This window comes from Hyla sarda, chromosome 6 (genome assembly GCF_029499605.1).
Source record: "Hyla sarda isolate aHylSar1 chromosome 6, aHylSar1.hap1, whole genome shotgun sequence".
NCBI classification, from domain to species: Eukaryota; Metazoa; Chordata; class Amphibia; order Anura; family Hylidae; genus Hyla; species Hyla sarda.
This window is the reverse complement of record NC_079194.1, coordinates 231,981,965-231,999,106: the sequence shown is the minus strand read 5'-3', so window position 1 is coordinate 231,999,106 and position 17,142 is coordinate 231,981,965. Positions and strand designations below refer to the sequence as shown.

At 40.5% G+C, this 17,142-nt stretch overlaps 1 protein-coding gene across 2 annotated transcripts in view; it reads left to right on the top strand.

Annotated features, from left to right (window-relative positions):
• The window catches only part of BBOX1 (gamma-butyrobetaine hydroxylase 1), a 117,833-nt gene that overhangs the window by 75,964 nt on the left and 24,727 nt on the right, over window positions 1-17,142 (top strand). For both annotated transcript variants that reach the window (XM_056528427.1, XM_056528428.1), the window contains exon 6: window positions 6,080-6,276. In XM_056528427.1, the coding sequence (XP_056384402.1) occupies window positions 6,080-6,276 (197 nt within the window). The remainder of the gene's footprint in view (window positions 1-6,079; window positions 6,277-17,142) is intronic.

The window sequence follows — 17,142 nt, the reverse complement described above, 5'->3', positions numbered from 1 at the left end:
GCAATTTTTTTTATATGTTAATTTGCGAAGATAAAACACGAATATTACGAATATGCGAATTTAGAGAATATATGACGAATATCCATCCATATATTCGCGAAATATTGCGAATTCGAATATGGCCTATGCTGCTCAACACTACTAAATACATTGTTACCAATCTGAAGTGATAAGCCTCCTGAACAAAATACCCTTATCAGTTTAAAGGGTACTCCACCATTTTAAAACATATTTCCTATCAGCAAGATAGGAGATAAGTGTCTGATTTCAGGGGTTGCGGGATGATCTCTGGGACCCCCCACGATCTCCACAATGGGGCACCAGCTCTTCCTGTACATAAAGCCATGTGTGTTTCATGTACTCTCTATGGGAGCGCTTGAGATACACAACCCCTTTAATTCAAAATTCTCCAATACAGATTTTTTAACAATGAGTTTTGTAATCTTGAAGATCCTTTTAAACTGTTCAAGTAAAGGAATCTGCACCAGTACTAGTCACTTTCAGCAGCAAGATGTCCAGCTTTATTCTTAGGCTATTTCGATGTATGAGGCTATTTGTTCCTACCATAAATCAGAGTTCTCTAGGCATCGGTGGGGAATGTTTGAGTAGAGATTTTTTCAAATCACAAGTTCTTGAAAACTAATTTTGTTTTTAAGATTGTTAATTGTGAAGACTGTAAAAGTTCAAAGCGAACCAATAGGTAAAGGACTATGTACATGAGAACAGATGTGTGTGAGGTCACATGCGTGTGCATGCCAAGGATTACATACACCCATAGGATTACAGAATCCTGTCCAGTTCTAGACTTCCATGCAAACACCACTGTATAGATTCACTTGGACTAAAAATCTGTATATGACATCATCCACCAACGTTTTATCTATGATTTATGTTATTTCAATTAACTTTGCAGACATTATTGCATACAAACAATAGCGCTCCAGTGATTCCAAAGAGGCTAGTATAAACATCCAGGGCCATCAGGCCAGCACGTGTAGCTCATTACAGTGCTAATGTTCACGGCAACTGGAATACATTGAGAGAATCATCTTTAATAAGATAGTACGTCCTTATACAAGCTATTAGTAGAGGGCTGCAAGGGCGCATTTGTTCAGGCTTTGTCTATGGGATTATGTGAACACAAAGGTAATGTTTAAAATGCGTATGTTGGATATTTTTGCTTACTTGGGCTGGAAGCATTTAGGGCAGCACTAACTAATGCCTTTAAAAAATGTGCTACAAGGAAGGAGATTTATCATTCTTTTCAAACGTATGGCTTTTATATGACTTTGTTTTTAACTTACTTTTGCTTACATGCGACCTATTTATCAAATAGTCGCACAACCTTGATAAATAAATCACATATAAGCAAAAACCGGGAAACCTGCTTACAAAAGTATTTTTTAAAGCAGTAACGTTTTCCCTTATGTTAATAGCTGAAGTTCTTTATCTACCCGTTATTACCAGTAGCATTGCTAGAGAGTGACGGGGAGGGGGGCATACCGCATCGGGTGACACCCTGCCTGGCCTGCCTGGCAGTAAATAGCTGCATTCCAACTATCCCACAATAACCCATCCACCCTCCTCAGAAAAAAAAAAATATTAAAAACATACTATGCCTCACCATGAATATCCGTACTCTGTAGGCTTTTTTGTTTAATTTTGAGCCGCATTTTGTGACGTTGGTGAGTCTTGCATCACTGCACTGAGGCCAGAGTTTACGTCAGGAAGGAAGACAGAGCAGCACCAACAGGCACATAAACAATAGTGAAGCCACAAAAAAATAATAAAAAATAACACCCCAAAATGTGCATGAAGCTGAATTACTATGGATATTTCTTTTTTTTTTTAAGGAAAAATGTTAGTGTCACATATGGGTTATTTACGTAGGCTGTAAAAATTCTTACACAATTTTTTTGTGCCCTATTCTATTTTAACACAACATTCATTTAAAAATTTAGTGGGTATGCCAGCATGTACCTGTCCTAAAATGAACAGCAATGTGTGTTTTCAACCATAAAATAATAGTTATTAGTTAATTTTGTCTATAATTAACATTAATGTAGTAGCTTTGTTTCATGATGCAGAACAAAAACAGTTGTTAAAGTGGGTGTTAATGTCCTTTCTGCAGATGTATGCACTTTCTGTAAGCCAGGTTGGACCTGGAATACACACAGTCATGGCCATAAATGTTGGCACCCCTGAAATTTTTCTAGAAAATGTAGTATTTCTCACAGAAAAGGATTGCAGTAATACATGTTTTGCTATACACATGTTTATTCCCTTTGTGTATATTGGAACTAAACCAAAAACGGGAGGGATAAAACAAATTGGACATAATGCCACACCAAACTCCAAAAATGGTCTGGACAAAATTATTGGCACCCTTAACTTAATATTTGGTTGCACACCCTTTGCAAAAAAAAAAAAACTGAAATCAGTCACTTCCTATAACCATCAATAAGCTTCTTACACCTCTCAGCCAGAATGTTGGACCACTCTTCCTTTGCAAACTGCTCCAGGTCTCTTATTGGAAGGACGCCTTTTCCCAACAGTAATTTTAAGATCTCTCCACAGGTGTTCAATTGGATTTAGATCTGGACTCATTGCTGGCCACTTCAGAACTCTCCAGCGCTTTGTTGCCCTCCATTTCTGATTGCTTTTTGACATATGTTTGGGGTAATTGTCCGGCTGGAAGACCCAAGATCTTGGAAGCAAACCCAGCTTTCTTACACTGGGCTGTACAAAGTGACCCAAAATCCGTTGGTAATCCTCAGATTTCATGATGCTTTGCACACATTCAAGGCACCCAGTGCCAGTGGCAGCAAAACAACCCCAAAACATAATTGAACCTCCACCATATTTCACTGTAGGCACTGTGTTCTTTTCTTTGTAGGCCTCATTCCATTTTTGGTAAACAGTAGAATGATGTGCTTTACCAAAAATCTCTATCATGGTCTCATCCACCCACAAGACGTTTTCCCAGAAGGATTTTGTTCATTTTCATTTTGGCAAAATGTAGTCTTGCTTTTTTATATCTCTGTGTCAGCAATGGGGTCCTCCTGAGTCTCCTGCCATAGTGTTTAATTTCATTTAAATGTCGACTGATAGTTCGTGCTGACACTGATGCTCCATGAGCCTGCAGGGCAGCTTGAATATCTTTGTAACTTGTTTGGGGCTGCTTGTACACCATCCGAACTATCCTACGTTGACACCTTTCATGAATTTTTCTCTTCTGTCCACGGAGTTTAGCTACAGTGCCATGGGTTGCAAACTTCTTGATAATGTTGCGCACTGTGGACAAAGGCCAATCTAGATGTCTGGAGATGGACTTGCAACCTTGAGGTTGTTGATATTTTTCCACAATTTTGGTCCTCAAGTCCTCAGACAGTTCTCTTCTCCTCTTTCTGTTGTCCATGCTTAGTGTGGCACACACAGACACACAATGCAAAGACTAAGTGAACGTCTCTCCTTTTTATCTGCTTTTAGGTGTGATTTTTATATTGCCCACACCTTTTACTTGCCCCAGGTGAGTTTAAAGGAGCATCACATGCTTGAAACAATCTTATTTTTCCACAATTTTGAAAGGGTGCCAATAATTTTGTCCAGACCATTTTTGGAGTTTGGTGTGACATGTCCAATTTGCTTTTTTTCTCCCTTTTTTGGTTTAGTTCCAATACACACAAAGGGAATAAACACGTGTATAGCAAAGCATGTGTTACTGCAATCATTTTCTGTGAGAATTACATCATTTTCTAGAAAAAATTCAGGGGTGCCAACATTTACGGTCATGACTGTATGCGACTTTTAAATGGAGATGCAACTTTTTTTCTTCATAAATAGCAACTATCAAATTTGATAAATACATGACCACTGCAAAGTTAAAAAAGAAAAATTAATACATGAGCAGATTTCAGAAATGTGCTTTGGAACAAGCAAAAATCTAAAAGTCGCAGCATGTATAGAAAAGTCGCACATGTGCAAGTAAGTTTTTTCTTACGTTTTTTTACGCAAATCTACTATGGAGCTTAATAAATCTCCTTCAAGTTGAATATCTATCAAAGTAGGGAAGGGGGTCTGTGTTATTAAAAAAAAAAATAATTGCACAGCCCGCTAGCATGATAAAATAACCTAAGAAGCTATACTAACATACTGTATGATTGTTTAGTCCAGTGGTGCCACTCAGATACCCCTTTGTTTACTGCCCTGTAGCATTGACCTGCATAAACACTTTGCAGTCAACCCTGGCCTCAGTGGTCTCATGCCGACTACGACTGAGGTCAATGATTCCCTTTGGGGTGCCCCAGGGATGTCATCTGCGTAGTACTGAAAATACATCATACAGGGAAGTAAACAAAGGTGGTGGGGAAGACTGGAACATTGTCACTGGACTCACATTGCCAAAACTGCCCATTCTCCAAAAGTTCAAGAACCCTTTGCCACATACATACCCAATATTGCCCAAGTATACCCCAAGGCTCAAAAGGTTTTTCTTATACAAAAGAACTGCCTTGTTACGAAGAAAGAGTTTAAAAAAATGTACTGATGCTAGATTTAATTATACTATTATATAGTATAAGTATTTCCTTTGCATATCCCCCTGGCATACTTTAACCATATCTATAATCTATAAAATAATAAACCAATCTTCCGGCAAAAGGTAAAGGTAGACAGCTCCAAACCTCCCGCTGTTACACAAATTTAAAAAAAGTAATAAATGTTTATAACCCCTCCCCCTAGTAAAAGTTTGAATCACCCCCTTTTTCCATTTTATAAAAAAAAAATGTTAAAAAATTGATTTTAGAAGTCGTGGAGGAAAAAATTTACATGCAAAAAATGAAAAATCACTACGTTGCTTAACAAATTCTATATTACCACTGTATACAGTATATGAAGAACTTTTCAAGGAGCATTACAGGACTGTATTTCTCCCTTCGTGACCGCGTTACATATTTTTAGAACAGTTCCACATTGAAAATAATTTCCATTTAGTGGACAATATGGACAGATAGTTACATAGTTCGTAAGGTTAAAAAAGACGAGTCCCTCAAATTCAACCTAAAGCCCTACTGTGTTGATCCAGAGGAAGGCAAAAAAAAACATGTGACTGATGCCAATTGCCCCGTGAGAGGAAAAATTCCTTCCCCACTACAATAGATCACAGATCTAGTTTCCATAGCCTGTAATATTTTATTTCTCTAGAAAAACATCCAGTCTCCCTTGAACGTGTTTATTGAGTCACAAATCACAACATCATGTGGCAGAGAGTTGGTGATGATGGTGAAACCTTCTTTCCTCTCGACGTAGAGGATGCCCTCTTGTCATGGTTACTGGCCTAGGTATAAAAAGATCCCTAGATCTCTGTACTGACCATTCATATATTTGTACATTGTGATCATATCACCCCTAAGACGTCTTTTCTTCAAAGGCTTGATAACCTGTCAGGCTTGATAAGCTGTCTTGCTCCTGTAATCCTCCCATGCTATTGTTTATCTTTGTCGCCCTCCTCGGCACCCTCTCCAGTTCAGCCATGTCCTTCTTAAATACAGGTGCCCAGAATTGGACACAATACTCCATATGTGGTCTGACTAATGATTTATACAGAGGAAATACTATGTCTCTGTCATACGCCTCTATGCCTCTCTTGATACATCCCATGACTTTGTTAGCCTTGGCAGCCACTGCCTGGCACTGGTCACTAAATTACGGTACCCCCAGGTACTTTTCGGTAGAAGTTTTACCTAATGTCTTATTATTTAGCACATTATTGTACATTTTGTTTTTACTGCCAAGTGCATAACCTTACATTTATCTGCATTCAACTTTATTTGCCATGTCTGTCTGTGCCCAAACCTCAAGTTTCCCCAGATCCCTCTGTAATATTATATTATCCTCTGTGGTGATCACCTTACCCAGTTTAGTGTAATCCGCAAATATAGAAATTCTCCTCTGTAATCCCTCTAGAAGGTCATTAAAAAAAAACTTTAAATGGATGATATCTGCTACCTAATGTACATCTGCTTATGTATGTAATACTTGAATTCACTGAATTCTAATTCATGCAAATTTGATCTAACAGGTACAATTTCTTCACTGTTTAAAACAAGCTGAAACTGGAGGTGAGAGTGAAGTGGTAGACGGGTTCCATGTGTGCAACAAACTGCGAAAAGAGAAACCAGAAGCATTCGACATCCTCACATCCACACAGATCGACTTCACAGACACCGGGGTGGATTACTGTGACTTCACCCTCCAGTCCAAACAACGGATTATAGAGTAAGCCCTTCTAAATGTAGTTAGACTAGTGAATTTATAAGATTAGCAACGAGGAAATATGTAGCAGGAAATGACTGCCTCCCTGTGGTGTAAAGTGGTACAGATGACTATATCGCACACATCCTGTAACCAATAGACAGAGGCATCATGCCACAAGCTGTATAATATAATATATATATATATATATATATATATATATATATATATATATAATTTATACCAATTTTCTGTCATAAATTATAAATGGGTCCACAGGAGGCCTCACCTCTCCTTCTATAAGCCCTGCTTAGAAAGTGGCATGAGTAGCACCAAAATGATGGGTTTATGCAAAAGGGAGTGCACCAAAGTTTGCAATCTTTTTCTAGAAAACTGCCTTAAATGGGCATTGTCAGATACAGTAACTTTTGAAATGTTATAAAGCATGCAAAAACAAAATGTTTTGCAATTGCTTTCATCAGAAAATTTGTAGCATTTCATACTAAAAAAGAGATCTTATATACACACTTGAACAACCACTCCATATGTTAATAATAAACTTTATTGAGAACATCATTTGATAAAAACAGTTTAAAAAGGACAGTATAGGCAGACAAAAACTGGAGTTGGTAAGGTAGGTAATGTATCATTAATTAACATAAATGCAAACACAGCATAGCTATTCCTATCTAGAGAGTAGGGCCACCAGTATAACAAGAATTATAAGTTACACATAGAAGTCATGCAAGAATTGCACAGATATCAATACCTAAATAAGGAGGTCAGGAAGCCTGAGGAAGCCAAACGACGAAACAACGTTGGGGTACTGGCGTTGTCTGGGTAGGTACACTGTCTATGTCTCCCAGCCTGTGCTCTGTGAATGGGGAAGCTCTATAATTATGTTGTTGCTCATTGTGCTCAAGATGTGCGGGCATTGATTGTTATGCTCTTATCTGCACCTTGTTACTCCCCTTTCCTCCTGAACACTCGCTGGAGGCCATTTGTTCAGTGACCTCCTTATTTAAGTATTGATATCTGTGCAATTCTTGCATGACTTCTATGTGTAACTTATAATTCTTGTTATACTGGTGGCCCTACTCTCTAGATAGGAATAGCTATGCTGTGTTTGCATTTATGTTAATTAATGATACATTACCTACCTTACCAACTCCAGTTTTTGTCTGCCTATACTGTCCTTTTTAAACTGTTTTTATCAAATGATGTTCTCAATAAAGTTTATTATTAACATATGGAGTGGTTGTTCAAGTATGTATATAGGATCTCTTGTTAGTTACTAACACACCTGACTGAATATATATTGGTACTACTTTGCCCATTTTTTTGGGATCTATTATACTAAAAAAGACTAGGACTACTAGGGGTCCCCCTGCCTCCTGGGACACATACCAGTCCTGCAGTGTCCAGTGATCATCAACACTTCATGGACACCATGAATGATTGACAGGGCTGCAGGCAGGTCCATGGCCCTCTGTTAGTCTGAGCAGAGTGAGGGAGTGGAAGGAGTCATCACAGCAAGGAGAAGAGAGGGACACGCCCCATGCCTTTGCATGGACAGAAACCTCGCTGAGCAATGATGGCAAGTAAATAAAGGTAATTCTGAGAGACTTATAGGTCCTAGACACATTGGGGGAGATTTATCAAAACCTGTCCAGAGAAAAAGTTGCTGAGTTGCCCATAGCAACCAATCAGATCGCTTCTTTCATTCTGCAGAGGTCTTGTTAAAAATGAAAAAAGGATCTGATTGGTTGCTATGGGCAACCGGGCAACATTTTTTTTTGGGGGGGGGGAGAGAGAACCTGCAAGTACGCTTTCACAATAATTGCCTCTACAACAACTTTGCCTCTACATAATCTGAAAACTTATTTTTTTGTATTTTGTGTATTGCAGTATTGGATCAGGACTGATTTTGGAAATACATAAAAGTTGTCTTTAGTGATGAGCTTCTGCAATCACAGATAGGGACCCAGTGGAAATAAAGTGTAGAAAGCTTCATGAATTGAGACCACCTCATTATAAGCCAGTCTTAACGACCCTTTATGACCCATGAAAAAAATTTTTTGTGCTTACATTTTTTTTCCCTCCTCTAAGACCTTTTTTTCCCAGTTTTCAGAGTTCAAAATACGGTAAATATGACATTCCAAATTTATTCTTTGGGTTAGTCTGATTCCGATGATAATTTTTGTTTTCTTTTATTGGTAAAAAAAAAAAAAATATATATATATATATATATATATATATATATATATATATATAGTGAACTTGAAAAAGAAAAAAAGAAGTTTGTTCAATGCTGTGTTCTGACCCCTATAACTTTTAATTTTTCCACCTATGCAGCTGTATTAGGGTTTATTTTTTGCACCATGACCTTTCATTTTTAACAGTACTACTATTGAGTTTATTGCTTTTCATTATATATTTTTGGGGACGTGATGTAACCAAAAATCAGCAATTTTGGCGTTCGGAACATTTTTGCATTTACGACGTTAATCGTGCAGAATCAGGAACATCATAATTTGATAGTTCAAAAAAATTCTGCACGCGATGGTAGCAAATATGTTTATTTTATTTTTTACAGTGTTTTATTTGAAGAATGGGAAAAGGGGGAGTGATTTTAATTTTCATTGAGGGAGATTTGTATGTGTTTTTAAAAACATGTAAAAATTTTTTTTTTTTTTTTACACATTTTTTGCACTAACCCCACCTTTTGCCCTTCTGCTCCACGGGAGGTTTCTATCCTCCCTGAGCTTGCCTTAGGACACCTGCGTTACGTTTTGACAGATGTAGCCCCAGTCAAACTCCCCACCTGAGACTGTCAGCAGATGGCTTACATAGGTTAATGTATTGCTATTGCATTACATTGATCTATGTTATCATGCTCGATTGCTGAGAGCTTGTTTTTTTGCACCTCCAATTTTACTTTGTAATGACATCAATAATTTTTCTACAAAATCTATGGCGAAACCAAAGAAAAATTATTTGTTGGGCAAAATAAAATAAAAAAAAACTCTATTTTGTAACACTTTGGGCTTTCAATTCCACGCAGTGCACTTGTCAGTAAAAAATTTCACCTTATCTTTATTCTGTAGGTCCATATGATAAAAATGATACCCAACTTATATAGGTTTTTAGGAAGGCCTGTGAAAAATTAAAGAAGCGATCTGATTGGTTGCTATGGGTAACTGGACAACTTTTCCTCGGCACAGGAATTAATAAATCTCCCCCTATAACTTTTTGTACGAAATTTTGCATGTTTAAAAAAGTCCTCCTCTGACCCCTATCATTTTTTATTTTTATGTATACAGTGTTGGGCTAATTTTTTGTGCCGTGATCAGTAGTTTTTATTGGTACCATTTATGTTTTAATGGGCCTTTTTAATCACTTTTAATACATTTTTTTAGGGTATACAAAGTGATCAAAAATACACAGTTCTGGACTTTGGTATTTTTTATGTATATGCCATTGACCGTGCGGTTAAAGTAATGTTAAATTTTTATAGTTCAGACATTTATACACACAGCGATACCACATATGTTTATGTTTATTTTTGTTTAAATAGGAAAAGGGGGGGGACATTCAAACTTTCATTAGGGAAGGGGTTAAATCCCTTTTTGTAAACTTTTTTTTTTTTTTTTACTTTTTGTACACAATTCTATAGTCCCCGCAGGGCATGGGGCATCAGAGCACCAATCGGAAGGTGAAGAGGCAGGTAAGTGCCATCCCGCCATCCTCTCAGCTGACCGGGACACCACGGTTTCACCCGATCAGCACAGTTGAACAACAAGGACATGTCTTTTAACATTTTAGATGCCGCCATTTTAGAATTTTAATATTTTGATTGCGGTGTCTAAGGGGTTAATGTCGGGAATCACCGTGAGCGGGGATGTGTGGCATTGGCCACTGGTCCTGGTAGCTGTCTGCTATGACCCGTGCCCAGCTCCTGAGCGCGCATCATTGAAAGGGAGTGGGACAAGGGTGTACAGGTATGCCCTTCGTCCTCAAAAGGTTAAGCAATCGCCAACCTACTGAGCACTGGGAAGGACTGGTAAGTCCCCGTTCTTCCACAGCAACTCACCAGCAGCACACTATTACATCGTGGAGCTTCTAATGGGTCCACTAGACACCAGTGATTATTGACACTTAACCACTTAAGGACATAAGGCGTTCAGGTAAGCCCAGGCTCCCTGCTACTTAAGGACCCAGGGCGTACCTGTATGCCCGTGGGAATTCTGGTCCCGCCGCTCACCGGGGGGGGGGACCGGACCGGGATGCCTGCTGAAATCATTCAGCAGGCACCCTGTGCAAACCCCCCGGGGGGTCCTGAGACCCCCCCCCCCCATGTCGGCGATCACCGCAAATCGCCAGACAGACTGGTAATCTGCAGCAATTCCAATGATCGATAGCAGATCGGGGGCGGGAAGTTAAAGTTTGGTTCCCCCACTCTGCCCTCCCCCGCTCTGCCCACCCAGGGCAGAACAGGGGAACTGCGCTGTGACCGTCGTTCACTTACTCGTGGCGGTCAGCGACGGCGGACGGCAAGGAGGTGCGGCTCCCTGGTGCAGACTACGGAAGCCTGTGAGTTGTTGCCTAGCAACATCTGGAGGGCTACAGTTTGGAGACCAATATACAGTGGTCTCTAAACTGTAGCCCTCCAGATGTTGCAAAACTACAACTCCTAGCGTGCTCAGACAGCTGTTTGCTGTTTGGGCATGCTGGGATTTATAGTTTTGCAATATTTGGAGAGGTACTATTTGGAGATCACTGTGCAGTAGTCTCTAAACTGTGGCCCTCTAGATCTTGCAAAACTACAACTTCCAGCATGCCCACACAGCAGTTTGCTGTCTGGGCATGCTGGGATCTGTAGTTTTGCAACATCTGGAGGGCAACAGTTTGGAGATCACTGTGCGATGGTTTCTAAACTGTGGCCCTCCAAATCTTGCAAAACTACAACTCCCAGCATGCATGAACAGCAGACGGCTTTCTCGCTGGGAGTTGTAGTTGCGTGCCTCCAGTTGTTGCATAACTATATCTCTTTGGCAATCCGTACATGCTGGGAGTTGTAGTTTTACAACTGGTTGGAAAATGTTGAGTTAGGTAACAGAATCTAACTCAAGGTTTTCCAACCAGTGTGCCTCATGCTGTTGCAAAAGTACAACTCCCAGCATGCACGGTCTGTCAGTACATGCTGGGAGTTTTAGTTTTGCAACAGCTGGAGGTTTGCCCCCCCTCCATGTGAATGTACAGGGTACATTCACGCGGGCGGGTTTACAGTGAGATTTCTGCTTCAGGTTTGAGCTGCGGCAAATTTTCCACAGCAGCGCAGACTCCTAGCGGGAAACTCACCGTAAACTCCGCCAGTGCGAATGTACCCTAAAAACCCTACACTACACTAACACATAATAAAGGGTAAAACACTACACGGCAGAGTTTCCAAAACGGAGCTTCCAGCTGTTGCAAAACAACAACTTCCAGCATTTCCGAACAGCCACTGACTGTCCAGGCATGCTGGGAGTTTAGCAACAGCTGGAGACACCCTGTTTGGTAATCACTGGCATAGAATACCCCTATTGACTGTACTCAGGAGCAAATTGCGTTACAAATTTTGGGGGCTTTTTCTCCTTTTACCCCTTATGAAAAGGAAAAATTGGGTTCTACACCACCCTGTTAGTGTAAAAAAATGTACACAAATATGCTGGTGTTGCCCCATACTTTTTATTTTCATAAGAGGTAAAAGGAAAAAATAAAGACCAACAAAATTTGTAACGCAATTTCTCCTGGGTACAGAAATACCCCACATGTGGGCGTAAAATGCTCTGCGGACGCACAAAAAGGCTCAGGAGTGAGAGCGCACTATGTACATTTGAGACCTAAATTGGTGATTTGCACAGGGGTGGCTGATTTTACAGCGGTTCTGACATAAACGCAAAAAAATAAATAATTCCAAGAGAAGAGATGGGAACTGGCACTCCTATATAAGGCAAATTTGATCAATGTATGGCCCCTTGGAGGGGATAGCAGCACTATATGTGCACTTATGGTGGTGCAAGCCTTAGCAACAAGTCCAAGTAATATGCAAAGTAGAAGAAAGGAAAAAGGCTCCAAGACAGCACCCGCTATTGTGCACCCCCATGTCTCGCGTTTGTGAATAAAAGCACTGAAGATATACTTGGTGAGTGCAGCCTTTTTCCTTTCTTCTACTGTGCAAAAAAATAAATACCTATGTGTGACACCATTTTGGAAACTGCACCCCTCACGGAATGTAACAAAAGGTATAGTGAGCCTTAACACCCCTCAGGTGTTTGACGAATTTTCGTTAAAGTTGGATGGGGAAATGCTGTTGTTACCCTAAAGGGAAAATAGGAAAAAAAAGCCCCCCAAAATTTGTAAAGCCATTTCTTCTGAGTAAGAACATACCCCATATGTGGATGTAAAGTGCTCTGCAGGCTAACTACAATGCTCAGAAGAGAAGGAGTGCCATTGGGCTTTTGGAGAGAAAATTTGTCCGTAATAGAAGGCCCCCATGGTGCCAGAACAATGCAACCCTCCCCACGTGTGACCCCATTTTGGAAACTACACCCCTCACGTAATGTAATAAGGGGTACAGTGAGCATTTACGCCCCACAGGTGTCTGACAGATTTTTGGAACAGTGGTCCGTGAAAATGAAAAATTAAATTTTTCATTTGCACATCCCACTGCTCCAAAGATCTGTCAAATGCCAGTGGGGTGTAAATGCTCACTGCACCCCTTATTAAATTCTGTGAAAGGTGTAGTTTCCAAAATGGGGTCACATGTGGAGGGTCCACTGTTCTGGCACCACTGGGGCTTTGTAAACGCACATGGCCTCCGATTTCCATTCCAAACAGATTCTCTCTCCAAAAATTCAATGGCGCTCCTTCTCTTCTGAGCATTGTAGTGCGCCAGCAGAGCACTTAACATCCACACATGGGGTATTGGGGGCATTTTCTCCAATTACCCCTTGTAAAAATGTAAAATTTGGGGAAAAATTGCATTTTAGTGAAAAAAAAAATTTTCATTTACACATCCGACTTTAAGGAAAAGTTGTCATACACCTGTGGGGTGTTAAGGCTCACTGTACCCCTTGTTACGTTCCTTGAGGGGAATAGTTTCCAAAATAGTATGTCATGTGTTTATTTTTTATTTATTTTTTTGCCTTTTTGGCATGATAGGGGCTTACTAAATGCGACATTACCCGTCAAAAACCATTTCAGCAAAATTTGCTTTCCAAAAGACAAATGTGACTCCTTTTCTTCTGAGCGTTGTAGTGTGCCCGCAGAGCATTTTACGTCCTAACATGGGGTATTTCCATACTCTGAAGAAATGGGGTTACAAATTTTTCTTCCATTACCCTTTGTAAAAATGGTAAACTTGGGGAAAAAAATTGCACTTTAGTGAAAAAATATGTTTTCATTTACACATCCGACTTTAACGAAAAGTCGTCAAACACCTGTGGGGTGTTAAGGCTCACTGTACCCCTTGTTACATTCCTTGAAGGGTGTAGTTTTCTAAATATTATGCCATAGTTTTTTTTTTTTTCTTTTATGGCACCATAGGGGCTTCCTAAATGCAACATGACCCCCAAAAACCATTTCAGCAAAATTCACTCTCCAAAATCCCATTGTCGCTCCTTCCCTTCTGAGCCCTCTAGTGCACCCACAGAGCACTTTACATCCACATATGAGGTATTTCCTTCCTTGAGAGAAATTGGGTTACAAATTTTGGGGGACTTTTTCTCCTATTACCCCTTGTAAAAATTCAAAAACTGGGTCTACAAGAACATGCGAGTGTAAAACACGAAGATTTTGATTTTTCTCCTTCACTTTGCTGCTATTCCTGTGAAACACCTAAAGGGTTAACAAACTTTCTGAATGTCATTTTGAATACTTTGAGGGGTACAGTTTCTATAATGGGGTAATTTATGGGGTATTTCTATGAAGGCCCTTCAAATCCACTTCAAAACCGAAGTGGTCCCTGAAAAATTCCGATTTTGAAACGTTTGTGAAAAATTAGAAAATTGCTGCTGAACTTTGAAGCCCTCTGATGTCTTCCAAAAGTAAAAACATGTCAACTTTATAATGCCAACGTAAAGTAGACATATTGTATATGTGAATCAATATAAAATGTATTCGGAATGTCTATTTTCCTTACAAGCAGAGAGCTTGAAAGTCGGAAAATTGCTAAAAATTCTCCAAGAAATCATGCAAGTATGGCTGAAAATGTACCACTGTGTTAAAGTAGAATATGTCACGAAAAAAAAAATCTTGGAATCAAATTCATTAGTAAAAACATCCCAGAGTTATTAATGCTTAAAGTGACAATGGTCAGATGTGCAAAAAATGCCTTAAAGGGGTACTAACGTGCCAACAACTTATCCCCTATCTAAAGGATAGGGGATGAGTTGCCTGATTGCGTGGTGTCCCGCCGCTGGGGACCCCCGTGATCTCGCACGCAGCACCCCGCTCTCATCAGGCCCCGGAGCGAACATCCGCTCCAGGTCTGATGACGGGGCCGGTGATTGTGATGTCACAGCTCCGCCCCCCTGTGATGTCATGCTCCGCCCCCTCAATGCAAGTCTATGGCAGGGGCAAGACAGCTGTCTCGCCCCCTGCCATAGACTTACATTGAGGGTGTGGAGCGTGATGTCACATGGGGGCGGAGCCGGGATGTCACGATACTCCAGCCCCCTGATCGGCAGTCATCAGACCCGGAGCGATGTTCGCTCCGGGGCCTGATGAGAGCGGGGTGCTGTGTGCGAGATCGCGCGGGGTCCCCAGCGGCGGGACCCCGCGCGATCAGGCAACTTATCCCCTATCCTTTAGATAGGGGAAAAGTTGTCAGCACGGTAGTACCCCTTTAAGGGGAAAATGGGCTTGGTCCTTAAGGGGTTAATGCTTAAATGCCATGCTATTAATCAAAGCATTTAAACATTTAAACCACCTCCGATGTCCGTCATTACCAGCACATTTCAGCTGCTGATAGCAGCGGGCATCTTTCGGTTATGATGTGGACCCAACATGTGGTCTGGTGCCATATTCCCTTTACCCGACCCATGTTCCAGTATGTCATGGGTCAGGAAGGCTTTAAAGGGGCATTTCAGGATTTTTTTTACTTCAGCCTTTGAGCCTGTGATGCCAGTTAGAATACTGTGCACCGTATTACCTCTGTGCACCGCTTTGTCCTATTTTTATCCATGGGACCCACATCTGAAAAAAACTGCAGTGCAAGTCCTTTTATTTTACTGTTGTCTCTGACCTTTCCCAGCATTCCAAGACAATATGTCAAAAGTCACATGGTCTCCAGGGGGGCATGGCTATTCTGCAGTGGGTGAGTAAATAGCATAAAGTAAATCCGTTCTACCCTGCTATCCCCCCCCCCCCCCACCCACCCACTGGAGCATAGCCACACTCCATGGAGACGGTGTGATTTATGACATATTGTCTCTGGTGACATGGAATGCTGGGAAAGTTCAGAGACAACAGTAAACTAAAAAGACTTGCATTACAGTACTTCTGGATGTGGGTCCAGTGCATAAAAATGGGATAAAGTGGCCCACTGATATAAAAGAAGCATATAATATATTATTATTACTTGGCATCATAGCTTAAAGGCTAAAGAGAAGAATTCTGAAATTATTAGATTATACCAAAATTAGAGAATTTTAGACATCATAAAACAGGCATAAAGAGCCTTAATCCTGCCCATACAGCTTTTTATGGCAGCGTAGGAATAGCTTGGTAACAGTTTCTCATGAAGGATGTTGCTCATCTGTCTCATCATAGCTGGGTTCATGTTCTAATGAAGAACATTAGAAGACCTCAGCAATCCCAGATATCTATCCCATTGAAAGTAAAACTGACACCTAATAGTTTAATATGGCGGGTCACCCCTTTGTTAGCCCATCAGTAGCCTGGAGATAAAGTCGTGTCATGCGGAGGGTTTTCCATGACAGCTGGCGGGGCCTAATAAAAGTCCTAGGTCTGCCATGTTTAGGCTCTTCCTTCCAAAGGCCTTTTATTGTCAGCTATCCCGCTATTTTGTATAGAGACCGGCCCATCAATCAAGCCTACTTTGTGGGGAGAAGTCGGCAGGAACCACCCAGATTATTTTCAGGCTCGTTTTTAAAAGATGATATTTTTGAAAGTGTACAGTGTTTCAGAGTAAATCATAGCTACTTGTTATGAGAGAGTTTGTCCTTGTTCCATGCTGCTTGTGGTATTCACAGCATGAAACTCCTGACAGGTCTCATTTAAGATGCTACGCAACTGAACACCAAAAATTGGGACAATGAACTACTGGATACCAGAAATTGGGTGACATCAGTGACTAAGCCACTAAACATTACAGAATACGCAATACATAGACCCTAGCAGAAACAACAAGGAACTGCTGCATGTCAACATGAAATAAAAATGCAATAATACCTCTTTGAGACAACCACCCAAAATTGCACAAGAAAAATGGTCTTCTAGGAAGTAGTTTTTTCAAAGAATGCCTAATAAATGATGGAATTAAAATCCATCACAGGATCTGGTCTGGACATGGGGTAGCCTTCTAAAATAGGGGGTCACTGTACAGGAGAAGCAAGAAACACTGCTATACGCTGTTTGTGGGGAACATGAAAAGCATAACTCTTCTAATCCTGTTCCTTTTCTGCCATGCATGGCTAAAGCTGAAGTGGACTAACGTAAGCCACATATGGAAAATTCTAAAGATGACATCATCTTTGAGAGTTTCCAAAACTTGAGAACCTCGAAGATAATATACACCATATACCAAGACTTGAAGCAATTCTATAGAAAGTATGTTTTAACTAGGGCAGAATTTTTGGCCATATATCAAGCAGTATTCTGTAT